Raw genomic sequence first — 27963 nt, 5'->3', positions numbered from 1 at the left:
AACAGAGTATAATTCTATTTCTATTTAATTTCCCAACAAGAAATATACAATGTTAGAGGAGAGTGATTACTACGGGGGTTTTATATAGGTGGAATAAAAGAAACAAAGGTTTTTGTTGCTTATATTAGTTTTTTCATTCCTTTTTGTAGGGATGTGCATGACCCGGTCTGATTTGAAGATCCAATCCGACCCCAAACACTTTAGAAATTATTTTGGTGTAATTTCACTGGGTTTAGGGTCGGGTAAGGGTCTCAAAATAGACCCTGTCATTATTTCAGATCAGGTCCGGGCCATGGCTCGGGTCACCCAAACTCGGTTCAGTGGCCCGGTCTTCATACACAATTAATATTTTGTGTTATTAATGATGGATGATGGCTATTCTTATGTGGAATTTAAGTATTGTAAACCTTAATATTTTGTGTTATTAGTTATTATAAAACTATAAGATAATATTTTATGTTTAAAATGTATAAGATTTTAGACTAATGCATAATATTGTGTTATTTGTATTGATTTAAATATTTGGTGTTATTAGACAAAATTAGTATTGATTATGGTTATGCTTTAATTTTAGAGAAGAGTTGGTTCTTGTTATATTTTTCTAAGTGAATTTTACCATGTCAAATAATGGTTGGAGTTTTGGAAATTTGGATATTTTTACATGCTAACTTATAAGAAGGTATCAAGGTAATGTAATGTTAACAGCTCGGTTTTTACCGGATATAATCGTGGCCCGAAAATGTATAGGTTTCATCGGGTTTAAAGCCAGGTTTAGGTCTAATAAATAGACCCGGTATATATTTCGAGTCGAATATGTATCACATCAAACCCGGTTTTACCCGAGCCATGCACACCCTTACCTTTTTGAGAGAGAATTACTATTTACATTGCTTTTCTGTTTTCTTGCTCAAGGGAGAAAAAGTGTGGAATTTCCTACTTGACTCACTCAATTATTTAACGAGGTTAAAAGCTATGGATTATTTGTTCTTTGTTTCTTTTAACTATTATTATTATTATTATTACTTAATTAAAACTCCAGATAAAAAAACATTTATTATCATTAAAAGATAAAACAACAAATATAAAAAAATTCAAGAGACATTAAAAGTTTCTAAAACACTATATCTTGATAATTCTCTCTTGCTTTTTTCATATTTTTCAAAAATCTTTTTCATATATAGTATATTTGGTAGTTATTAAAAAATCTTCCATTACAATAAGGTTTATTTTCATTTATAGTCTAATTAGAGCCATGCATGTTGAATGAACTTACTGAATAAATAAATTGAGATATATAAGCATGTAAAATCAAAAAAAAATTTGAGATAATAACACATTTTATAAACTAAATTCCCTTAATTTCATTCAATTGATTTTGAATTTCAAATTGCACGCATGTAGATTGTATAGTTCTTTATCTCCCAATTTTTTTCTCCTATTGTCAACAACCTCGAATTTAACAGTTTTTGTTTTCAAATTATCTTCATCTTTATACGAAAGAGTTCTTGTACGAAGAACGAATTTTTTTTTTGAAATATACGAAGGAAGTAAGATGGAATCAAGCGATAGCGTTATAATTTTTTTTGTGTCTTTTAAACATTTTTATCTATTCATTTTATTTTTTGCGATTTTTTTGGTTGAAAATAATTAATAAATATGTGGTTTGAGAAGAAAAAATTATAAAATAGAACTTCTTTAATGATTTTTATAAATTGTAAAAAGAATTATACTGTAGTTTATTAGTTAAGTTATCAAAATTTAAATTAGATAAATGGTCAAATTTAGTTATGATAAATTAACCTATTTCAACCACTACTAGAAATTTTTTTATTATAGACAAATATTTCTGACAGATTTTATCCCTAAAAAATACAGACAGATTTTGCGAGAAAATTTTTGTCGAAAACAAAGAAAAATGAATTAGCATGAATTACAAATGGAAAAGAGACGCTGTCGATAATTCTATCAGAAAAAGTGAACCTTTTGAGCTTCAGGGTCGAGAGACAAAGGAGAAGGCATGGCTTGGGCTAAACCAAACTGTCGAGCCACATACTGTGGTGAATAAACAACTAGTTTCCTTTTAAGAACCTAGGCTGATTCTTGCGGTAAAACAACAGGAAGGATTTGAGGAGTTAAGATCCTAGTCCATATGTCATTGCATGATTTTTTATTTTCTGGTTGAGAAATGGTAAAAGAATTTAAAGTTGGATCGAAATGAGATTAAATTTGGAAAATATGAGATATTATTGTCCTCTTTAATATCGAATAAAGTTCAGACAAAGTGTCGAAAGGCACCAATGGGGGGACATAGTTTTTGGTTTTGTCCAAGATAGTTGAAAAATAAGAATGCCATTAATAGGAGTATTGGGAATTTTCGATCCAAAAACTGAAAGTTGAGGCTCTAGAATAGCTTGAGCCATAAATTTATAATCCAAAGGGGGCCAAATGGGTTGATTGAAGGATCTCCTTGACGGATTTCACCAACAATTAAAGAAAGGGCTTCAAAAAGTTAGCTCGGGATCAAGGCAAGAAGGTCAATAAGTTTTTTATGATGGAGCATAATGTCCAAGGGCAAGTAATTGTTGTTTTGAATTTGAACTGATTTGGAATAGAAAACAAAGAAGTTGAAACAAAGTAAGAGAAAGGCCACATGTTCACTATTAGAAATACAGTCTTCATCGGAACCCATGTTGTTTTGAATAAAGTTCGAGATGGAGTTCACATCGAAATTGATGTTGAAACCATCTTTAGGGTAGTCAGTCAACCACGACACAAGTTCACCGTCGACTGGTAAACTGGTCAGGGCAGAAACGTCCATTAAAGCCAAGTCCATCATTCCATAAGAAAAATAAAAATTATTGGTGGCTGGGCACCAGAAATACAGACTGGCCCATAGTAAAGGATCAACATAAGAAAGATCAAAAGTAGCTAATTCTAATGCATGAACAATGTTTAAAGATTCCCAAATCGGCTTATATACAAGTGCTAATCGAGGCATCCAGATTGAAAAAAAAAAAGGACTTAAATCCTTAGGGGGAGCAGTTCTAAACACTCGACCAGTAAAATATGAAGCCTTGACGTTTTTACAGAAAATCAATGGTAAATATTCTGGTGGTGACGGAAAAAAGAAAGAAACAGAATTGATCTACTCCTGGGTTGCCAAAGGACCCAAAAAGGAATACAACTCCTCATTAGCTAAGAATGGCAAAAATATTTGGCGATGCCAGAGACTAGAAGTTTTTGCATTTGGATTTGGGGCCCTTGAAACTCTATCGTCATCGTGAAACTGTGCCGATTCGGCCACTAATGAAGGAAAAGGCAAAGCCTTGCCTTATTTTCCAGAAGAATGAGAGGTGGTAGCCATGGAGGTTAAAGAAAAGGTGGCGATGACGGTTAACAGAGAAGATTAGTGAAAGAATTAAAAGCACGATGCCTAGGGAGAAAAGGATTAGGGTTTCTTCAAAGAGAAAATTTTAGAATTAAAAATGATGTGAATCGGAGAAGTAATGTTTTATTTTATTTGAGAAAAAGGTAACTAAGGCCCAAAGCATTACGAATTCTCAGAAAAGCACGCAATTTTAAAGGAAGAGGAATATTAAAACTTGAGTTTTTTTTTTTTACAAAGTCGCAAGTTTTAAAGGGGCAATTTGTTGGTATGAAAATTGGACATTTAGACTATTAGTAATTTCAACTATCAGTAAGTAATGTTTCGACTGTAGGAACGAAACTAGGCAAGTTGGAGTTGATGGGAGGATGTACAAAAAATGTCAAAATCGAAAGGAAATGGGTGACCTCCGTTGAAGTATTAAAAGCTTAAACCTACCTTCAAGCTGAAAATGGGAACATGGGAGCGAAAATTAGGGAACAAGCTAGCACTTAGGGACCAAGGGAGACATGGTTGTCAAAACTTGGAGATAAAGATTTTTCATGGTCAAGACTGAGAAAAAGAAGGAAGTGGGATCATGGACGACATGCTCCAGAGTCAGTCAAATTCACGATTTATAAATAATAGAAATTCAGAAGAAATTCTGGGCTTCAATCAGGAACACTAGATCATCACACATACTCATAAAATTTTCAGTCTTCGCGACGAACGGAAAAACATGGAGTGCAAGTGCATATGAGTGTCAGAAGTCAATCTTTAACTTATTTTCTTTTCTTTTTATTGCATTTATTATTATTTGCTTATTTTTGTTTTATTATCATTTTATTTTAATCAAATTTTTATGCTTTCATCTTCTTGTTTATTTTACTCTTTTGACATTGTCATAAGGTTATTATTAGCAGTATCAAGATAAACGGTCTTGACACCAATTAAGTAATTCCTTAGTCGATCTCATTCTTTTTCAGAGGAGTCATATCTGCTCCTCGATATTTGGGATCTTAATACAAACTTGTTTCGATATCATCTATCAAAGTCGACTAAAAAATGAGTGAAACACCTTTAAATTCAATGTTGCTTTAAATTAATTCCATATTTCCTTAATTATTTGTTTGCATTGGCATAGACTCTTCTTTTCTTGTCTTCTCTAAACTTATATAAGCATTCTAGTTGAGTTTGTTCAATAGAGAATTAAGGGTTAAATAGAAACCAATTTGGATATATTTTCATATAAAAACTTAAGCTTATATAATATAAGATATGAATAATATATAATGGCCTGATTACGAATTTAAAGAGCAATGGCCAACCGTTTATCCAGTGGCAAATGTTGGTCTTATATGTTTGGATAAAGTTAACTATACAATTAGCTAATCAATTGAAAGTTCTCCAACACCTTCTTTCATTGTTGATATAAGATGTCTCCTAGTTATAGCTAACTCGAGAAATAAGTTATACGTATTTAAAGATTAATTACTAAACACTCCTGTAAAAGATAAGTTGTTTCAACCTGCTTTTTTATTAGTCATAAATACGTATATAACATTTTTTTATTTGAAATTATATCAAATTTTTTTTATTTTAAAAGACATAATTTATGATCCTAATAAATTAGAATGCATAATTTTCTATTCTAATAATAAATATACACAAGAGTATTCCTTGACTACTGCATTTATACTTAATTATAGAAATATTATTGATATAATATTTCTATTAATACCCCTTTCAAGTTGGAGCATGCAAGTCTTCAATATCCAACTTGACCAAAATTGTCTCAAACTTTTTGGCACCAAGAGGTTTAGTAAAAAGGTTGGCCAACTGAGTGTGAGTGGACAACTAGCCCAATCGGAGTGACAGCATCCATAGAGATGGAAATTGTTCTCTCGTGGGAGAAGAATTCCTTGCCCAGGGTGTCCCTTTAAATAGCGTACAACACGTAAAGCAGCTTACCAATGTTCGATGCGTGGATTTTACATGAACTAGGATAACATGTGAACACTGTAGGCTAGATCAGATCGAGTAAAACACAAATAAATTAGTCTTCAAACAAGCCGACGATATATGCTAGGATCGGATAAAAAAGAACCTGTGGTTGACCCCAATCGATGATTCTCTATAGGCTTAGCACCTAGAAGTCTTGTTTCGGTGATTATGTCCAAAGCATATTTTCTTTGGCAAAGAAAGATTCCAGTCGGAGATCTGGCAACCTCAACTCCCAAGAAGTATTTCAATCGGTCTGAATCTTTCATGTGAAAACATGTGTGTAAATACTCTTTGAAATTTTGAATTGCAGCACCATTATTTCCTGCAATTACAAGGTCATCAACATATACCAAAACTACTAGTTGCATGCTATTGTGGCGAAGGCTAAACAAGGAATGGTCCTTTGGGGATTGCTTAAAACCATATCGAAGGAGCACAGATGAAAATTTTACAAACCAGCAATGTGGAGCCTACCACAGTCCACAGAGAGCTTTCTGAAGTTTACATACCAGTCCTTGTTGAGGCACTTGAAAACCAGAGAGAAGCTTCATGTAAACATCCTCATCAAGTTTTCCATGAAGAAATGCATTGTGGACATCTACCTGGAGGAGTTCCCAATCCTGGGTTGCTGCCACTGCGAGTGTTGCACGAATTGTTACCATCTTTACCACTGAGGAAAACGTTTCATTGTAATCCAAGCCTTTCACTTGATTATTTCCCAAAATTACTAGTCTTTCTTTGAACCTTTCTATTGTCCCATCAGAATTGTACTTTATTTTATAAAACCATTTACACCCATGTGCTTTCTTTCCTGGGGGAAGGGTTGTGAGCTTCCAAGTGTCATTGAGTTGAAGTGCACGAATTACTTGGGACATCGCTTCACGCCAATGCTCATCTCTAATTGCTTGAGAGAAAAATAGAGGCTTCTATTCTGTCTAGAGAGAGGCAAGAAAACTACGGTGTTGTTTGGAGAAAGAATTATAATTCATAAAATTTGGTATAGGATAGGACACACCTGAGGATTTTGATGGAGAGGGAGGTTGGTCGGTAGGGCTTATTAGTATCGTGTCAGTAGAGATAAAATTGTGTAACCTGACTGAGGATGTCCTCATGCGGTAACCCCGACCAAGTGGAACGTCCATCATGACCAGTGGTAGATCGGAAGTCGGCATTGTTTCTGCTGCACTTAGTTCCGATGTATCGTCAGTGATGTACTCTTTAATCTCTTTATTAAGCTCATGTCCCCCTTGTTTGTCATTAGGTGCTTCAATGAAGGAATCCCAGCACAGTCATTTAAGTGTGGAGTACTGGGCCCAAGTGTAGGTGTTGAACTTGGTCCATTGTGTGTGTCTTCTTCAACAATTGTTTCTGTCATTGGAGATCTAATATCTTCAATCCTTGGTTCCAAAGACAGATCCACTTTAAAAGGGAACGTATCTTCAACAAAATGGATGTCACAAGAGACAAAGAAAATTTTATTTTCAAAGTCAAATAGTTTCCATCCTTTTTTCCCAAAAGGATACCCAACAAACATACATTTTCGGCTTATCTTGGAGTTGAACGCCAAGTTGTAACGTGTTTTGGGCGTTCAATTCTGGTTCGTGACGTGTTTCTGGCGTTTGACTCCAGAATGCAGCATGGAACTGGCGTTGAGCGCTAGTTTACGTCGTCTAATTACGAATAAATTATGGACTATTATATATTGCTAGAAAGCTCTGGATGTCTACTTTTCAATGCCGTTGAGAGTGTGTCATTTGGAGTTCTGTAGCTCTAGAAAATCCATTTTGTGTGCAGGAAGGTCAGATTCCAACAACATCAGCAGTCCTTTGTCAGCCTCCTATCAGAGTTTTGCTCAGGTCCCTCAATTTCAGCCAGAAAATACCTGAAATCACAGAAAAACACACAAACTCATAGTAAAGTCCAGAAATGTGAATTTATCATAAAAACTAATGAAGACATCCCTAAAAGTAACTAGATCATACTAAAAACTACCTAAAAATAATGCCAAAAAGCGTATAAATTATCTGCTCATCAAGAACCAATAGCTGATTAGACATGTGGGAAACCGTAGAGGACCATTTTCACTGAGAGGATGGGAAGTAGCCACTGACAAAGGTGACACCCTACATATAGCTTGCCGTGGAAGGGGGTAAGAATGATTGGATGAAGCAGTAGGAAAGCAGAGATTCAAAAGGAACACAGCATCTTTATGCACTTATCTGAAATTCCCACCAATGAATTATATAAGTATCTCTTTCATCTATTCTATGTTTTATTTATTATTATTTTTAAAAACCATTATAACCATTTGAATCTGCCTGACTGAGATTTACAAGATGACCATAGCTTGCTTCATACCAACAATTTCTGTGGGATCGACCCTTACTCACGTAAGGTTTATTACCTGGACGACCCAATACACTTGCTGGTTAGAGATGCGAGGTTGTGAAGAAAGTGCTGATTTATAAATGCGCATACTAAGTTGAATGCCATTGTTAGAGATCACAATTTTGTACACCAAGTTTTTGGCACAGTTGCTGGGGATTGTTGAGTTTGGACAACTGACGGTTCATCTTGTTGCTCAGATTAGGTAATTTTCTTTTCAAAATTTTTTCAAAAATCTTTAAAAAAATCAATAAAATCATAAAAACAAAAAATATTTTGTGTTTCTTGTTTGAGTCAATTTTTAAGTTTGGTGTCAATTGCATTTTTTTTAAATCTATGCATTTTTCGAAAATTCATGCATGTGTTCTTCATGATCTTCAAGATGTTCTTGGTAAATCTTATTGTTTGATCTTGATATTTTTTCTTATGTGGTGTTTTTTGTTATTTCTCATATGCATTTTTGAATTCTTAGTGTCTAAGCATGAAAAATTTCTAAGTTTGGTGTCTTGCATGTTTTTCTTTTCTTGAGAATTTTTCAAAAAAAAATAAATCTTGATGTTCATCTTGACATTCAAAGTGTTCTTAGTGTTCATCTTGACATTCATAGTGTTCTTGCATGCATCATTGGTTTTGATTCATAATTTTCATATTGTGAATCATATTTGTGTTTTTCTCTCTCCTCATTAAAAATTCAAAAAAAAAATCTTTTCCTTATTTTGCTCATAATTTTCGAAAATTTGAGTTGACTTAGTCAAAAAATTTTAAAACTTAGCTATTTCTTATAAGTCAAGTCAAATGTTCAATTTTAAAAAATCCTATCTTTTCAAAATCTTTTTCTTATCTTTATTTCAAAATTTCGAAAACTTTACTAACAATTAATGTGATTGATTCAAAAATTTGAAGTTTGTTACTTTTTTGTTAAGAAAGGTTCAATCTTTAAATTCTAGAGTCCTATCTTTTAAGTTTCTTGTTAGTCAAGTAATTTATTTTAATTCTAAAAATCAAATCTTTTTCAAAATATATTTTTCTTAAAAATCATATCTTTTTATCATATCTTTTAAAATTAGATCTTTTTCAAAAAAAATTTGATTTCAAAATATCTTTTCTAACTTCTTATCTTTTTAAAACTAATTTTCAAATATTTTTCAACTAACTAATTGACTTTTTGTTTGTTTGACTAATTCTTATCTTTTTCAAAACCACCTAACTACTTTTTTCTCTCTAATTTTTGAAAATAATCTCCCTCTTTTTCAAAATTCTTTTAATTAATTAATTATTTCAAATTTTAATTTTAATTTTATCTATTCTCTTAATTTTCAAAAATCACTAACCCCTTTTTCAAACTTAATTTTCGAAAACTCTTCTCTCTCATCTTCTTCTATTTATTTATTTATCTACTAACACTTCTCCTCTACTCAATAATTCGAACCTATCCTCCCCCTTGTGTTTGGATTCTTATCTTTTCCTTCTTCTATTCCTTCTTTCTTCTACTAACATAAAGGAATCTCTATATTGTGACATAGAGGATTCCTCTTCCTTTTCTGTTCTCTTCTCTTTCATATGAGCAGGAACAAGGAAAAAGGCATTCTTGTTGAAGCTGATCCTGAACCTGAAAGGACTCTGAAGAGGAAACTAAAAGAAACTAAATTACAACAAGCCAGAGACAACCTTACTGAAATTTTCAAACAAGAAAAGGATATGGCAGCCGAACCCAACAACAATAATGCAAGGAAAGATCCTGAAGTCTACAGGCTCATGCTTTTCCCTTTTGCTGTAAGAGACAAGGCTAGAACATGGTTGGACTCTCAACCTAAAGATAGCCTGGACTCTTGGGATAAGTTGGTCACGGCCTTCTTGGCTAAGTTCTTTCCTCCTCAAAAGCTGAGCAAGCTTAGAGTGGATGTTCAGACCTTCAAGCAAAAAGAGGGTGAATCCCTCTATGAAGTTTGGAAAAGATACAAGCAGATGACCAAAAAGTGTCCTTCTGACATGTTTTCAGAGTGGACCATTTTGGATATATTCTATTATGGTCTATCTGAGTTCTCTAAGATGTCACTGGACCATTCTGTAGGTGGATGCATTCACCTAAAGAAAATTCCTGCAGAAGCTCAGGAACTTATTGAAATGGTTGCAAATAACCAATTCATGTACACTTCTGAGAGGAATCCTGTGAGTAATGGGACGCCTCAGAGAAAGGGAGTTCTTGAAAGTGATGCTCTGAATGACATATTGGCTCAGAATAAAATGTTGACTCAGCAAGTCAACATGATTTCTCAAAGTCTGAATGGATGGCAAAATATATCCAACAGTACTAAAGAGGCATCATCTAAAGAAGAAGCTTATGATCCTGAGAACCTGTAATGGCAGAGGTAAATTACATGGATGAACCCTATGGGAACACCTATAATTCCTCATGGAGAAATCATCCAAATTTTTCATGGAAGGATCAACAAAAGCCTCAACAAGGCTTTAATAATGGTGGAAGAAATAGGTTTAGCAATAGCAAGCCTTTTCCATCATCTTCAGCAACAGACAGAGAATTCTGAGCACAGTCCTTCTAGCTTAGCAAACATAGTCTCTGATCTGTCTAAGGCCACTTTAAGTTTCATGAGTGAAACAAGGTCATCCATTAGAAGTTTGGAGGCACAAGTGGGCCAGGTGAGTAAGAAAATCACTGAAACTCCTCCTAGTACTCTCCCAAGCAATACAGAAGAGAATCCAAAAAGAGAGTGCAAGGCCATTGATATAATCAATATGGCTGAATGCACAAGGGAGGAGAAGGACGTGAATCCCAGTGAGGAAGACCTCCTGGGACGTCCTCTGAACAAAAAGGAGTTCCAAACTGAGGAACCTAAGGAATATGAGGCTCACCTAGAGACCATAGAGATTCCATTGAACCTCCTTTTACCATTCAGGAGCTTTGAGAACTATTCTTCCTCTGAAGAGGATGAAGATGTAACTGCAGAGCAAGTTGCTCAATATCTAGGAGCCATCATGAAGCTAAATGCCAAGTTGTTTGGTAATGAGAGGAAGCATGAACAGCTTCTCTCAATGCAGAGTCAAACAGAGCCCCCACAGTCAAACTTTAAGTTTGGTGTTGGGAGGCCACAACCAAACTCTAAGTTTGGTGTTGAACCCCCACAGTCAAACTCTATGTTTGGTGTTGGGAGGTCCCAACAATGCTCTGAACATCTGTGGTCCCAACAATGCTCTGAACATCTGTGAAGCTCCATGAGAGCTCACTGTCTAGCTATTGACATTAAAGAAGTGCTTATTGGGAGGCAATCCAATTTTTATTTTTATTGTTCTTTTATGATTTATTAGGTTTATGATCATGTGGAGTCACAAAACAATTGCTAAAATTAAAAACAGAATAAAAAACAGCAGAAGAAAAAGCACACCCTGGAGGAAGAGCTTACTGGCGTTTAAACGCCAGTAAGGAGCATCTGGCTGGCGTTCAACGCCAGAACAGAGCATGAATCTGGCGTTGAACGCCAGAAACATGCAGCAGTCTGGCATTTAAATGCTAGGATTGCACCCTGAGGAAAGCTGGCATTTAACACCAGCAACAAGCATCAGGCTAGCGTTAAATGCCAGAAACATGCTACATTTGGGCGTTTAACGCCAGAAACAAGCTTCAGTCTGGCGTTCAATGCCAGCATTGCATGCAGAGGACGTTTTACACGCCTAATTGGTGCAGGGATGATAAATCCTTGACACCTCATGATCTGTGGACCCCACAGGATCCCCACCTACCTCAACTCACCTTCTCTCTTCTTTACACAATCCCCAAACACTCTTCACCACTCACATCCATCCACTTTTCCCTAAAAATCCCACATACCTTCAATTTCAAAATCTCTTTCCCACCCAAACCCACCCTAAATGACCGAACCTACTACCCTCTCTCTCCCTCTCCTCCACTTCTTCTTCTATTCTTTCTTCTCTTGCTCGAGGACGAGCAACATTCTTAGTTTGGTGTGGCAAAAGCATAGCTTTTTTGTTTTTCCCATAACCATTTATGGCACCTAAGGCCAGAGAAACCTCAAGAAAGAGGAAAGGAAAGGCAATTGCTTCCACCTCTGAGTCATGGGAGATGGAGAGATTCATCTCAAGGGTCCATAGCTCAGTAATAGAGCATTTGACTACACATCAAGAGAGCCCACTCATGGACCTCAACAAGAGAATGAGAAATTCTCTCATCAAGAAATCCCTGAGATGCCTCAAGGGATACATTTTCCTCCACACAACTATTGGGAGCAACTAAAGGATAGAAGCACTAAAATCACTAAGGATCAAGCAACAGAGGCAAAGAAGAGACATAAAGGAGCTCAAAAAGCACCATTGGTTCTTCAAGAGAAAGACACCACCCTCACTAAGGTGGACTCATTCCTTAATCTCCTTGCTCTTATTTTTCTGTTTTTCGATTTTTATGCTTCATGTTTGTCTATGTTTTGAGTCTTTACTACATGATCATTAGTATTTAGTAACTATGTCTTAAGGCTATGAATAATTCCATTAATTCTTCACCTCTCTTAAATGAAAAATATTTTTAATACAAAAGAACAAGAAGTACATGAGTTTCGAATTCATCCTTGAAGTTAGTTTAATTATATTGATGTGGTGACAATATTTTTTGTTTTCTGAATGAATGCTTGAACAGTGCATATTTTTGATCTTGTTGTTTATGAATGTTAAAATTGTTGGCTCTTGAAAGAATGATGAACAAAGAAAAATATTATTGATAAACTGAAAAATCATGAAATTGATTCTTGAAGCAAGAAAAAGTAAAGGCTTGCGAAAAAAATAAAAAAATAATAATAAAAGAAAAAGAAAAAGCAAGCAGAAAAAGCCAATAGCCCTTAAAACCAAAAGGCAAGGGTAAAAAGGATCCAAGGCTTTGAGCATCAATGGATAGGAGGGCCCAAGGAAATAAATCCAGGCCTAAGCGGCTAAATCAAGTTGTTCCTAACCATGTGCTTGTGGCATGCAGGTCCAAGTGAAAAGTTTGAGACTGAGTGGTTAAAGTCGTGATCCAAAGCAAAAGAGTGTGCTTAAGAACCCTGGACACCTCTAATTGGAGACTTTAGCAAAGCTAAGTCACAATCTGAAAAGGTTCACCCAGTTATGTGTCTGTGGCATTTATGTATCCGGTGGTAATACTGGAAAACAAAGTGCTTAGGGCCACGGCCAAGACTTGTTCAAGAATCAATATACTTAACTAGGAGAATCAATAACACTATCTGAACTCTGAGTTCCTAGAGATGCCAATCATTCTAAGCTTCAAAGGATAAAGTGAGATGCCAAAACTGTTCAGAAGCAAAAAGCTACAAGTCCCGCTCATTTGATTAGAACTAATATTCATTGATATTTTGGGATTTATAGTATATTCTCTTCTTTTTATCCTATTTGATTTTCAGTTGCTTGGGGACAAGCAACAATTTAAGTTTGGTGTTGTGATGAGCGGATAATTTATATGCTTTTTGGCATTGTTTTTAGGTAGTTTTTAGTAGGATATAGCTACTTTTAGGGATGTTTTTATTGGCTTTTATGCAAAATTCACATTTCTAGATTTTACTATGAGTTTGTGTGTTTTTCTGTAATTTCAGGTATTTTCTGGCTGAAATCAAGGGACCTGAGCAAAAATCTGATAGGAGGCTGACAAAGGACTGCTGATGTTGTTGGATTCTGACCTCCCTACACTCGAAATAGATTTTTCAGAGCTATAGAACTCCAAATGGCATGCTCTCAATGGCGTTGGAAAGTAGACATCCAGAACTTTCCAGAAATATATAATAGTCCATACCTTATTCGAGATTAGATGATGCAAACTGGCGTTCAACGCCAGTTCCATGCTGCATTCTGGAGTCAAACGCCAGGAACACGTCACAAACCAGAGTTAAACGCTAAAAACACGTTACAACTTGGCGTTTAACTCCAAAAAAAGTCTCTACACATGTAAAGCTCAAGCTCAGCCCAAGCACACACTAAGTGGGCCCCGGAAGTGGATTTCTGCACTAAGACTTATTTATGTAAACCCTAGTAGCTAGTCTAGTATAAATAGGACTTTATATTATTGTATTAGACATCTTTGGTCTCAATTTTAATCTATTGTTAATATTAGAAGACTATTGATCATGTTTTAGGGGGCTGGCCATTCGGCCATGCCTGGACCATCACTTATGTATTTTCAACGGTGGAGTTTCTACACACCATAGATTAAGGTGTGGAGCTCTGCTGTACCTCGAAAATTAATGCAATTACTATTGTTCTTCTATTCAATTCAAGCTTATTTTTATTCTAAGATATCACTCGTACTTCAACCTGATGGATGTGATGATCCGTGACACTCATCATCATCCGTCCTTATGAACGCGTGCCTGACAACCACCTCCATTCTACAAGCAAGAGCTAGAGTGTGTATCTCTTGGATTCCTGATGCATGACGCATGGTTGCCCTCGCCTGACAACCGAGCCTTCAATTCCGTGAGATCAGAGTCTTCGTGGTATAAGCTAGAACCCATTGGTAGCATTCATGAGAATCCAGAAAGTCTAAACCTTGTCTGTGGTATTCCGAGTAGGATTCAGAGATTGAATGACTGTGACGAGCTTCAAAATCGCGATTGTGGGGCGTAGTGACAGACGCAAAAGGATCAATGGATCCTATTCTGACATGATCGAGAACCAACAACTGATTAGCCATGCGGAAAACCGTAGAGGACCATTTTCACTGAGAGGATGGGAAGTAGCCATTGACAACGGTGACACCCTACATACAGCTTGCCATGGAAAAGAGTAAGAATGATTGGATGAAGCAGTAGGAAAGCAGAGATTCAAAAGGAACACAGCATCTTCATGCACTTATTTGAAATTCCTACCAATGAATTATATAAGTATCTCTTTCATATATTCTATGTTTTATTTATTATTATTTCTAAAACCATTATAACCATTTGAACCCGCCTGACTGAGATTTACAAGATGACCATAGCTTGCTTCATACCAACAATCTCTGTGGGATCGACCCTTACTCACGTAAGGTTTATTACTTGGATGCCTAGTACACTTGCTGGTTAGTGATGCGAGGTTTTGAAGAAAGTGCTGAGTTATAAATGCGCATACCAAGTTGAATGCCATTGTTAGAGATCACAATGTCATGCACCATTCTCACTTACATTACAGAGTATTTGCACAATTTTAAATGATGGATGCCCTAGTCTCTTACGCCAAAGCGCTAGTTGATTCTCTGTTCTGGCATGACAAGCTTGAAGCTTGTGTGTCCCACAATAACAATAAAGCCCATCCTTCCGCTCACCCGCTCCTATCAGCGTCCTCGAAGTGCGGTCCTGTATGACATAAAATTTATAAGTGAATTGTACTAGACAGTGTTCTTCATCTATTAATTGAGAAACTGAGAATAAGTTATATTTTAATTAAGATACATAGAGAATATTTTTCAATTCAAGTCCTCCTTCAAGTATCACTGTTCCTTGCTTACGCGCTATCACCTGCTCTCCATCTGGTAAACCTACTGGACACCCGTGTATAGTTTTCTTTTCACACAAATTTTCAGGTTTTCCGTCATTTGGTTGGAAGCTCCACTATCAATGATCCATAAATAAAAAATTCTCTTACGAGTCATTTTTTTAGAGTCATTTAATTTTTGCTTGTTGATCATATCTACCAATACTTTCCATTGCTCATTGGTCAATCCTGACATCTCACATGTCGTGTCTGCCGTGTTGATAGCATAGTTACCACTTCCATTAGTGTGTGCCACATGTGCACGTGCTGGAATTCCTCGAGTACGCATGCCTTGTCATCCATAGCCTTTGCCACCGTCTCTTCTTTCATTCCTTGGCCGATCGCCCCACCATTCTGCATACCCTACAATCTGAAAGCATCCTTTAATATTATGCCCACTTTTGCCACAGTTAGAGCATATTGTTGATTTTTTGCTAGAATCTCCTCGTTCTTTCGTCCTGTTCCCTGCCTGCATCGCGAGTCCCACAACCAACCCTCTCTCTTCTGATGCCTTAGCCATAGTCTTCACTCTCTTCTCTTGGACTAGCATTGCGTACAAACGATTCAGCGATGGCAAAGGATCTGTTGCCAGGATATTTGACCGCACTGTTCCGTAACTTGCATCATCTAGGCCCATAAAAAATTGGTGAACCCTCCCTTCTTCCCTTCGCTTCTCAAGTTGAGATCCAATCCCGCACTTACATCCACCACACGTGCATTTGGGAATTTGCTCGCACTGTGCTAATGCATCACACAGTACTTTCAATTTCCCATAAACGCCATCATGGCCATTCCTTCCTACTTGCATCTTGTCAAATCTGACTTCAGTTGTTGTATTCATGGTCTGTTCACAGCGAAAAATCACTTTTTGATATCTTCCCATAGTGTCCGCGCATTCTCAACATACGCAACGGTTGACCATAGGCTTAGTTCGATCGTGTTCAAGATCCATGATACAATCATGGATTGGACTGTCCACCAATCCTCAAGATCAGATGCACCTTATTCTAGTTTTGTGAGAGTTCCATCGATGAATTCCCATTTTCTCCGAGCCCGAAGTGATATTTTCACAGCTCTGGCCCATTCCTCATAATTTTCTCCATGTAGCTGCACTTGTGTGATTACATTTGCTGGTTGTCACTCGCATTGAAGTCATATGGCGAGTAAATTTTCTTAGTTCCTTTTTCTAAAGCCTCTGTTACATTTACAGAGTTCTTTCCTGGTTCTGCTGCCATGGTTATGCAACCCAAGTTCTTTTTGTGTTTGTCGGTATTAGAGTATACTCTGATACCATATAGAAAATAAGTTGTTTCAACCTGTTTTTCCATTAGTCATGAACATGTATATATACATCTTTTGACATGAAATTATATCAAATATTTCCTATCTTAAAAGGCATAATTTACGATCTTAATAAATTAGAATGCATAATTTTTTATCCTAATAATAAATATACATAAGATACTCCTTGAGTACTATATATATACTTAATTATAGAGATATTATTGATATAATATTTCTATTAATACCAAACTCAAAACAAACACAAAATAAAACAACAAAATATAACAACAATAAAATTTCATATAACAACAATAAAATTCCCACGGAAAGTTCAAGGCACTGGCTATTTCAGATGATAAGGACAAGGCTAAGGAACTGCAGAAGGAGATTGAAGTTGAAGCTGAAGGAAAACAAGGTGGTGACAGAGACAGAGAAATAACAATTGACTAGAGAATACATTGGTTGCTTTGATTTGCTTAGGAATGATAATGAGAATCAAAGGTTTATGAAAGTTAAGAGTGAGAATGATTTTCTTGTTGATGATGTTTTAGATTTGGAAAGTAGTAATGGAGGGGTTAGAATTGGTTTTGAAATTGGTAGTGGTTTTGGAACATTTATGGCCAGAATAGTTGAGAGGAATGTTACGGTGATCATTAATACTTTCAATGTTGATGCACCATTTAGTGAGCAGCAAGAGGGATTTTTGCTCTTTTGGTGACGACGATAGCAACTAAGACAAACGGCGTCATTTTGAAGTAAGGGGACTTATCTATCCCATTTTGAAAACTCTCCTTCTGAATGTGCATCTATAAGGTAGCGTTTGTTTTGAAGTATTGAGACAGAGACTGGGAGACTGAGACTTAGTTTCATATTTGTTGGTTTAGAGACTGGTACTAAAATTTTTATCTTCGTCCCCCAAATTTCAGTATTTCAATACCTCCAAAAAGTGAGGACATAGGAGACTAAAATTTTTAGAGGTGGAGACTGAAAATTTAATAACATTTTATAATTAAATACCTTCATTTCAATTAATTAATTTCAATTTTACCCTTTGTACAAATTAAATTAGAATTTCATTCTTGTTTCAATTTGTCTCCCACTTTGCACCGAATAGAATACTGAGATTTATTTCAATCTCTATCTCTTAGTCTCTGTCTCTCAGTCTAAGTCTTTTCGTCTCTGTCTCTCCACCAAACGCTACCTAATGGTTAGGTCAGCACAATGGAAGCTACGTCAGACTTTTTTGTTGGGTCTAACGAATCCATGTGAATGGGAGAGATTCGTATTTCTAACTTTTAAAGAGGTCAGAAATTTAAAAGTATTTTTAAATGGTCAGGAACAAAAATGTCTATGGGACAAAAAATCAAGGACTTATTTGTCCTTTTCTCAAGATTTTATTCAATAAAAAAGATATTTTTTTAATTTTTTAGCATATTTGACAAATTCCATTATTAATTGTCATATCTAAACATAATTGATAAATAAAAAAATATTTTTGTATAAAATATCTAAACATAAAATTATTTTTATTTTTTTAAAAAATCTAAAAAAAATAATTCATTTTTTTTATAAAATTCACCCAAATAAGTCTTTAATTTTCTAGTATGGAAGAGTAGATCTTTTAAGAGAAAAATCTAAAGCCCCTGACAATTACCTCAAAAGACAACGAGGTCCTTGAAAAAAAAATATCCAACTCAACTCCTGAGCCTTACTTTTATGGGACTCATTAGTTTCTGTGTCAAAAAAAATTAATGTTATTTTTTTTTGCACAGGGGCTAATCAGTCCCAAAAAAAGATCAGAGCCGAATTGGGTATTTTTTTTCGTGGAAACATCAGTGTTCTTTCGAGATAATTATCAGGAACCGAATTAGATATTAACTCATATTAGATTAGATTAACTTATTAACTTACTAACCTTGGGCCATAAGAAAAGCCTAGTCTTATATCTAGGTCCAATAGACTTATGCCAAGGCCCAAACACCTCAATAAAAAGCTGCATGGTCTTTTGACTCTCTTCTTCTTTTCTTTGTCTCGCACCAGCACCAGCCTCAACCTCCACCCTCCACTCGCTCACTCGCTCACTCTCTCACTCCTTGCCGTCGCCGTCGCCGCTGCGGTCTCTGATCGCCCCTGTTCGCCTATGCTCCCAGCTGTTCTCTTCTTCTCGTCGCTTCTGTTTCTGCTCGTGCTTCTCTGTCGCAGCTGGTGAGCTCTTTTTCTCTTTTCCAAACATTTTATTTTTTATGATTAGTTGATTAGATATTTGATTGCTAGTAGCTGAAAGTTTTAGGCATTTAACAAGTTGTTGAGCCAGACCTCTGATTGCTGATAGCTCTAATTGCTGGCAATTCTAAGCTGAAAATTTTAATTCTAACTATGCAACACACACATGTTCTTTCTTCTAATTTTGTGAGTTACCTTTAATTTTTCTTCTTCCGTCCTTTGTGTTGAAGAGTGAAGACACTTCCACAGCCATGGAGAAGAAGCAGCAGCAGCAGCAGCAGCAAAATGAGAAGAAAGGGGAACCCAAGAAGGTGAAGGTTTTGAACACGAGCTCATTCCAAATAAACGAAGAAGATGCGTCTCGCTTGGTTGGTTCCATTATTGAAAAGGGTATCTCTGACTCTCACGGCAACAACATCATCACTACTCCTCCTTCCTTCTTTCCCAAACCCGCTGGTCTTCCTTTCCCTGTTGCACGACACCGTTCCCATGGCCCTGTAAGTTACCTTATTCAACCACGCTTTTTTAGCTTCCTTCTTAACTGTGACATTTTCATTTTTCGCGTGTTGTATTATCATTCCTGAATTGAATGGAACATTGCAGAATGAATGGTCTTTTTTAGCAATGTATGAATACAAAACAAAACAAAAGTAATAACCTTAGGTGGAGGGGACTAGCTGAACTAAGAGTTGTTGTATTTTGATGGGACACATATACGGTATACCATGTTGTACGTAGTTTTGCATGTGCTGCTGTGTTTGTCTTTTTTCTATTGTATTCTGCCCTAACTTCGACTGAACTAATCAAATTCCACTTATTGCTATAAGAAGATAAATTTTGAATTTCATAGTGGAAGGTGTACAGTGGTTCAACACTGAAGAGAATGCAGAAGCTATCAAGCAAGCAATGCTTGAAACAAAACTCTTGATAGTTGATATTGAAATAGGGGAAGAAAGAAATAGAGAATGATAAGAGAATCCTTTGCTGAATTCACATCTCTGCATTATTGACTTTAATTGAATGTAAAACCACACTGCAGATTACACAATCTGGTATATATACCTGTACAAGTGTGGGAGATAGAATCTAGATTCTGTTTCTAAACCAGAGGCTATCTATGACAGAAAGTTTTCTATCAGTATCTATTTTAATGAAGTAGAAGAATATGTTTTGGTCTAGTTACAAAATTGATCATCTATCACTAACAACCAAGCTATGAAAGAATAAAAAAAAGATTAACTTTTGTCTCTCATTAATGTGGCTGAAAATAAATGAATAGTTTCCGTGAAAACTTCTATGGAAAAGTAATTTTTGAATGGTATCTTAGACCCAGGTTGTTGAGCTTAGAAATCTTTGTCGGCCATGATGCATGAAGGAGTCTTACATTAACTCATGGAATGACATTGAGACTTTGATGATTTTGCAGTATTGGCATCCATTAAGTAATAAAGGGGGTGCTCGTGGCAACGACGATGATGACAGTGACAATGATGTTGAGGATAAAGAAGATAAAGGTTTCAAGGAGTTTGAAAAAGTTTCAGCCTTTGCCAATCCAGTACAAAAGAGGAAGAAAAAAGATTTGGATTTTAAAAAGTGGAAAGAGATTACTCAAGACAATTATTGTTCCTTGGGGAAGGAATCAGATGATATGATTAATACAGGGAAAAAGAAAAATGAAAAAGGCAGTAAGAATGCAGACATGAAAACGTCATCTACTGATGGTGTTGCCCTTGCTTCTATGGAAGTAGACACTAAACCACAATTAAATAACTATGATAGCGGGTTTCTTAACTCAGCCAGTGCCATGGAGATAGATACATCAAATAAGGCAGATCCTCAGGAAAAACACAAATATGCCACAATCTATGACAGCAACGGAGTGGATGAATTGATGCCTGAACGGGATCAAATTTCTAATGATGAAAAGCCTGATCACAGTTTTGGATCCCTAGATGTGTTAAGAGGAGAGAAAAATAATTTGACTTCAAACATGGTTTCTTCTTCTGGTTCTAGCACCTTTAGAAGGAAACAAGGTTCCATGGCTCTGGAGGATGAAATTGATGCTGAGAATCGGGCTCGGATAATGCAAATGTCACCTGAGGAGATTGCTGAAGCCCAGGCTGAAATAATGGAGAAGATAAACCCTTCGTTACTCAAAGTGCTGCAGAAAAGGGGGCAGGAAAAGGTTAAGAAACAAGATAGTTTAACATCAGAAGTGGGTAACGGCAATGCATCTATGAATCAAGATGTTCATAGTAATCAAGATGCAAAACGTCTGCATACAGAGGACAACATCTCCCATATGTCGATGACACCACCTTCAGAAAATAAGCTAGATGATGAGAAAATTAGGAAAATCACTATGACAACTGCTAGTGGCAGCTCATGGAATGCTTGGAGCAATAGAGTTGAGGCTGTTAGGGAGTTAAGATTTTCCTTGGCTGGGGATCCTGTTCATTCTGATTGGGCATCTCCTTATGGTATTTCTTATTTATTTCTCATGTTTTTTTAGCTTTCTATATGATTTCTGATGTCATCTGATGATCATTGCCTGCATCTATATAATTGCTTTTGAGTATGTTGAAGATCAGTGCCTTCCTGATGCTAGTGTTATGTATTGTTAATGTTTGGATATTTTTCTTGATGGCATCTCCTTATGCTAGTGTTACTTATTTGGTAAAGTATATTTTTTGTCCCTAATATTTGCGATTTTCCTAACGTTTAATTTCATTCAATTTTCTAATGTTTTTGATTCATTCAATTTTGTCCTTTACGTTTTCGATTTGTGTCAAAACTATCCCTAGAAGTTCTCAATTGTATCCCTAACATTTTACATGGAGTTAACATCCAGGGGTAATTTTGACACATCGAAAACGTTAAGGATAAAATTGAATGCAGCTAAACTTTAGGAATAGTTTTGAAAAAAAAAAATTGCAAATTTTAGGGACAAAAAGTATACTTTACCCATTCTGTGTAGGAGTTATATTGCTAGCAAGGAAAGGTTGTAGAAGTCTTCTCTAGCATGATAGGCAAAGCCTTTTGACCATAAATTATGCTATTGTTTTGGTTCTAGTCTAGAGTGTGGTTTATGTTGATTCCCTTTTCTTCCTATTCTTTCCTAGTTATTAAACTTGGCTGCTTGGTTTTGGTTTTGTTGTGCATTCCCTATTAAGCATATCAGATGTTAGAACTCTCCAATTGATTGTCATCCCTCATATCCTTATTATTCTGAAATAAGATGGAGTTGATAATATAAATTTTAAATTTCTTATGTGATAATTCTTTCCGTTGCACTACAGACAATGTCTCTGAACGTGACTATCTGCGGACCGATGGAGATCCTGGTGCAGCTGGTTACACAATCAAAGAAGCAGTGGCACTCACAAGAAGTGTGGTATGTTATGTGTTAAAATAGATCTATCTTTCAGTTAGATGCAGATTTACCTTGAAACGTGGATGTCTGGAATAGTTTGGATGTATTTGCTATTATTAATGTAAATATTGAGATAATTTATTGTAATTTCTCCCTTCGGAACTCAACATCTGCCAATTTTTTTTTTCTTTTAGGTTCCTGGACAAAGGTCCCTTGCATTGCATCTCCTTTCATCTGTTCTTGATAAGGCATTGCAATATATTTGTAAGGACAGAACAGTACAGATCTCGAAAAGTGAAGATGAAGTTGACAAATCAGTTGACTGGGAGGCTGTTTGGGCTTTCGCACTTGGTCCAGAACCTGAGCTGGTGTTGGCACTCAGGTGAGTTTTATTACCCAAATTTCTAGTTTTATCAGCTACCTGCAATGGCCGATGATTTTCTTCTTTTTTAAAATACACTTTTAAATAGCAGCTGAATTGATTTGTTAGATAGAATGGCTCCAGTTGATGTTTTAAATTCCTTGCATTTTACTTGGACCCAATGAAGCAAAGAAGTCACAGATATGTTGCTCACTATTTAGTATTTTTGTGTCTGGTAGTGGTCATTGTAGAAGCCAGCATTGTTTGCATGCTCTAAAAAGATTTGTTAATTTGTGATAAGGGCTTATGCAAACCAGCTTTTATAAACTCCGATTTTTGTTTTTTAAATTTTTAATTGGGATGAGCTCCTGTGCACTGGCTTTTCTAGAGGGCTTTGTACAATTTTACCCCAAAATATTTGTTGGCATGTTGTGGCTTGGGTGTGTAATATTGCCACTTATGTGAAATTTAAGAAAAGTGAAATATAGAGTGCTTAGTTAACTTGCACACCTGTTGTTCTCTTATTCGTTTATTATACAAAGTGATCTTCTCCCAAATGGGACTATTCATCTTCTCATTCTTGTTTATATTTTGCCTATGGATTGTATTATAACCTGCTACACGTAGGTTTCGTATTTAACTCGCTTAAGTAATAGTTACTTCAATTCTTTCAAGTTGTAGTCACGTATGGTTCTTTACTCCTTGTTTGGGACGCATTTGATGGTAGTACCCTTTGTTTTCTTTTAGGATGTGCCTTGATGATAACCACAATTCTGTAGTTCTGGCTTGTGTGAAGGTTATTCAAAGTGTGTTGAGTTGTGATGTGAATGACAACTACTTCAATATATCAGAGGTATCAATTCTCAACTATATTTATTTTCTTTAATTGTATAGTTAGTAATATTTGTGTTTCAAATTTGAGTAAACTGATATATCTTTTTTTTTAACTTTCTGAAGATTGCAATCTGTGACAAGGATATCTGCACTGCTCCAGTTTTTAGGAACAGACCAGATATTGATCTTGGATTTCTTCACGGGGGTTTTTGGAAGTACAGTACAAAACCCTCAAACATTCTTCCTATCAGTGAGGATCACATGGATGATGAGTCTGAAGGAAAACATACGATTCAGGATGATGTTGTGGTTGCTGGACAAGATTTTACTGCAGGTCTAGTACGCATGGGAATCCTTCCCAGACTTCGTTATCTTTTAGAGGTAAAATAATTAATCATGATGAAGCAGTTAATGTCATTCGATCTATAAATTTCTCCTCCTCTTATATGAACCTTCATATTATATTTAAATATTTGATACTGGTTGCAGACAGATCCTACAACAACTTTGGAAGAATGCATTATTTCTATACTGATTGCCATAGTGAGACATTCACCATCATGTGCTAATGCAGTCTTGAACTGTGAAAGGCTTATTCAGACAATTGTGAAACGATTTACTGTGAACAATTTAGAAATCCGGTGGTCTATGATAAAATCTGTAAACCTAATGAAGGTTATAATCCTCCCTTACGTGTTATATATCTTCAATATTTTATGCAGTTACCGTAAGAGAATCATTACTAATGTTTCATTTCAAATTGGTTGAAGGTCTTAGCTTGGTTGGATCAGACAACTTGTGTAGAGTTTATAAGGAATGGGTATTTTCAGACTCTGACATGGAATTTATACCAAAATCCTTCCTCCATTGACCACTGGCTGAATATGGGGAAGGAAAAATGCAAACTTGGGTCAGCCTTGATTGTTGAACAATTACGTTTCTGGAAGGTCTGCATTCGATATGGATATTATGTATCTTACTTCTCAGAAATGTTCCCTGCCCTATGTTTTTGGTTGAATCCACCTTCCTTCGAAAAACTTGTTGATGAAGATGTTCTGTATGAATATGCTTCCATCTCAAGGGAGGCATACCTTGTTCTAGAGTCTTTAGCTGGAAGACTTCCAAATTTATTTTCACAGCAGTCCCAAAACAATCAGATTCCTGAGTCTGCTGGTAACATGGAGGTGTGGTCTTGGAGGTATGTTGGTCCAATGGTTGACTTAGCAGTAAAGTGGATTGCAACCAGAAGTGACCCAGAAGTATGTAATTTGTTTAAAAGACAGAATGAAGGGAGATTTGACGTGACTTCCCTTGGATTGTCTGTGACATCCTTGTTGTTTGTGTATGCTGCTGTGACTCACATGCTCTTCAGAGTGCTTGAAAGGGTGACAATGGGTGATACTATTAGCCCACAGAAAACTGAGAGGCATGTACCGTGGCTTCCAGACTTTGTCCCAAAGATTGGACTTGAGTTGATTATATATTGGCTTTCGGGCTTTTCAGGTTACTTTGGGACAGAAAACGGTCTTCCCAACTCCGGTGAATCTTTTATGAAGGAACTAGTTAATTTGAGACTGAAGGGTGATGTTGAAATGTCTTTAGCTTCCACCTGTTGTCTGAATGGAATGGTCAATGTTATTGCTGCTATTGATAAACTAATACAGTCTGCCAAGAGTGTTACTTCTACTCTCCCAAGCCAAGTACAAAATCTCTCAAAAGAAGGGAAAGTGCTTGAGGATGGCATACTTAGATCGTGTTGGGTTGAATTAAGGTCTGTGCTTAGTGTTTTGACAAGTTCGGTTGATTCTGGGTGGTGCTACATGCAGGCGATTGAGATATTTGGAAGAGGGGGACCAGCTCCAGGAGTGGGCATTGGCTGGGGTGCCCCTCATGGAGGGTTTTGGTCAAAATCAGTCTTATTAATGCAACTAGATGCTAGATTTCTAATCTGTTTGCTGCAGACTCTTCAAAATGCATCTAAAGATGTATCTGTAATTGAAGAAAAGACATTGTCCATTCAAAAGATTAACACTCTGTTGCGATTGTGTTTAACTGCTGGACCAAGGGAGAAGTGTGTTGTAAATAAGGCATTGGATCTCTTATTTGATGTTTCTGCATTGAAATACCTTGATCATTGCACACAGAACTTTCTCCTTGACACGAGGGGTAAAACCTTTGGGTGGAAACATGAAGAGGAGGATTACATGCACTTCAGTAGAATCTTATTGTCTCATTTCAGGAGCAGATGGTTATCTGAAAAGGTGAAGTCCAAGTCTATAAATGGCAGTGGTTCCTCCAGCACTAAGAGTTCTCTGAAGGGTAGTGCTCGGTTGGACACTATATTTGAGGACTCTGACATGTCACTCGGTACGAGCCCGTCGTGTAATTCTTTAATGGTAGAATGGGCTCACCAGAAACTACCACTTCCACTCCACTTTTACCTTAGTCCAATCTCCACGATTTCCCGTAGCAAGCAATCTGGTCCCCAAAAAGTTGATGGGTCGGATAGCATACATGGTCTGTCTAATTTGCTCGAAGTTGCCAGGTCTGGACTTTTCTTTATTTTTGGCATTGAAGCAATGTCCAATTTCCAAGGCCATGACATTCCTTCTCCTATTCAGCATGTATCATTGACGTGGAAGTTACATTCCTTATCTGTCAATTTCCTTGTTGGAATGGAAATACTTGAACAAGAGCAGAGCAGGGAAACTTTTGAAGCTTTACAGGATCTTTATGGCATGCTTCTTGATAAGGCAAGGTTAAACAAAAATGAAGAAACTATCTCAGATGATAAAAACCATCTTGAGTTTCTGAAATTCCAATCCGAGATTCATGAAAGTTACTCGGTATTTATTGAAGAACTTGTAGAGCAGTTTTCAGCTATATCTTATGGTGATATGATTTTCAGCCGGCAAGTTTCCCTCTATCTTCATCGTTGTGTTGAACCTTCGATTCGACTTGCTGCCTGGAGTGCACTATCTAATGCTCGTGTTCTTGAGCTTTTACCACCACTGGAGAAGTGCTTTTCTGGGTCTGAAGGATACCTTGAACCGATTGAGGTAAAACTTGATCATTATCTACTGTTCTAATGTGATATATTAGATGCATAGCATTGTTCCTATGCTTTTTTACTTTCTCTTCATTTTAAATTGAAGTTATAAATGTTTATTTTTATTCCCTTAACATAGGAATATCAAATATGAAATACCCATCTTTTGAGATGGAATAAAATTTTCATATTTGTGGGACTAAATTACTCTTGGAAAAATTATTCTTAGAAACTAGAGTTCAAATTTTCAAACAAACATGAGAATAATATATTTCCTTGAAACAAACACACAAACTATAAACACGACATCATTGGCAGTGTAATCTTTTTTCTTTTGCATCAAAGCATAAATTAGTCAAAGTAACTTAGAAACATTTTCTTAAGTTTTAGAGGTACAGTTACATTCGTGTTTATTTTCTGTTTTTTGTTTACCCGTTAGGAGATGTGCCATTTGATGAGTAGAGTTATCAGCTCGGACTAGGTATATGAAAAGCTCTATATTGGATTCAATTCCAAATTTCACCCAATATAGTGAAAAAATTCATAGCAGTAATTTTTTTTTCTAGTCTACAAAACCAATGAAAATTAAAATGTTAAGAGAAGATGGAATGTGTTAGATATTAAACTAAGCCCTACCCCACCTAGTTTAAGCATTTGGGAAAGATTGTTCATGACATAATTTATTGTTTTTCTGGTCATGATGCATTAACATGACACGTAATTGACATGTTTATTGGTTTTAATTTTGCATCAAACATGCACATATCTTTACTGTGACTTTTTTCGAAGCGACAAAAGGTTGAGATTTGGGACATGGAACATAGGCACTCTAACAGGAAAGTCCATGGAGGTGGTGGATACCATGACAAGGAGGAAGATTAACATTATGTGCCTACAAGAAACGAAATGGGTTGGTGCAAAGGCTAGGGAGTTGGATTCTTCTGGTTTCAAACTTTGGTATACAGGAAAGGTGAAGAATAGGAATGGAGTTGGAATAATTGTGGATAAGCAGTGGAAGAATCATCGCAAATACATGTTTTAAAAAGAGATTCGAACATCTTATAACCTATAAGAGTTGCATGACAAGCTCTCAAATCGACTTCTTCTTGTTGAGTAGAGTCGACCGGAAATTTTATATTAATTGTAAAATTATTTCGAGAGAGAGTTTAACAACACAACATAGGATGCTCATTATGGATTTTCGGGTTAAACAAAAGATGAAGAAAAGACATCATACGAAGAACCCAAGGACGAGGTGGTGGCGGATGAAAGGTGAGGAACAAAGAAGCTTCCTAAGACGGGTAGAAGAAGAGGCAAGGTGGGATGGGAATGGAAGCGCGGAAGAGATGTGGAGGGAGATTGCAGAAGTTATTAGAAGAACAGCAAAAGAAAGTTTTGGTGAATCTAAAGGAATAGGACCAAGAGACAAGGAGTCCTGGTGGTGGAATGCGAGTATACAAGAAAAGATAAAAATAAAAAGAGAATGCTTTAAAGAGTGGTCTTTATGCCGCAATGCAGATAACTGGGAAAATATAAGGCGGCTAAGAAAGAGACAAAAGTGG

The 27963-nt window shown here is 36.2% G+C and overlaps 1 protein-coding gene across 1 annotated transcript in view; it reads left to right on the top strand.

Moving 5' to 3' along the window:
- Positions 1-18590: 18590 nt before the first annotated feature.
- The window catches only part of LOC107489584 (transcriptional elongation regulator MINIYO), a 14645-nt gene continuing 5272 nt past the window's right edge, over positions 18591-27963 (top strand). Inside the window, exons 1-9 of the mRNA XM_016110330.3 lie at positions 18591-18766; positions 19015-19281; positions 20211-21264; positions 22084-22178; positions 22352-22539; positions 23266-23371; positions 23476-23733; positions 23842-24027; positions 24123-26411. Of these exons, the coding sequence (XP_015965816.1) occupies positions 19036-19281; positions 20211-21264; positions 22084-22178; positions 22352-22539; positions 23266-23371; positions 23476-23733; positions 23842-24027; positions 24123-26411 (4422 nt within the window). The 5' untranslated portion in view covers positions 18591-18766; positions 19015-19035. The remainder of the gene's footprint in view (positions 18767-19014; positions 19282-20210; positions 21265-22083; positions 22179-22351; positions 22540-23265; positions 23372-23475; positions 23734-23841; positions 24028-24122; positions 26412-27963) is intronic.

Source organism: Arachis duranensis, chromosome 5, assembly GCF_000817695.3.
Source record: "Arachis duranensis cultivar V14167 chromosome 5, aradu.V14167.gnm2.J7QH, whole genome shotgun sequence".
NCBI classification, from domain to species: Eukaryota; Viridiplantae; Streptophyta; class Magnoliopsida; order Fabales; family Fabaceae; genus Arachis; species Arachis duranensis.
The sequence above is the reverse complement of the archived record's forward strand: the minus strand, read 5'-3'. Positions and strand labels throughout refer to the sequence as shown.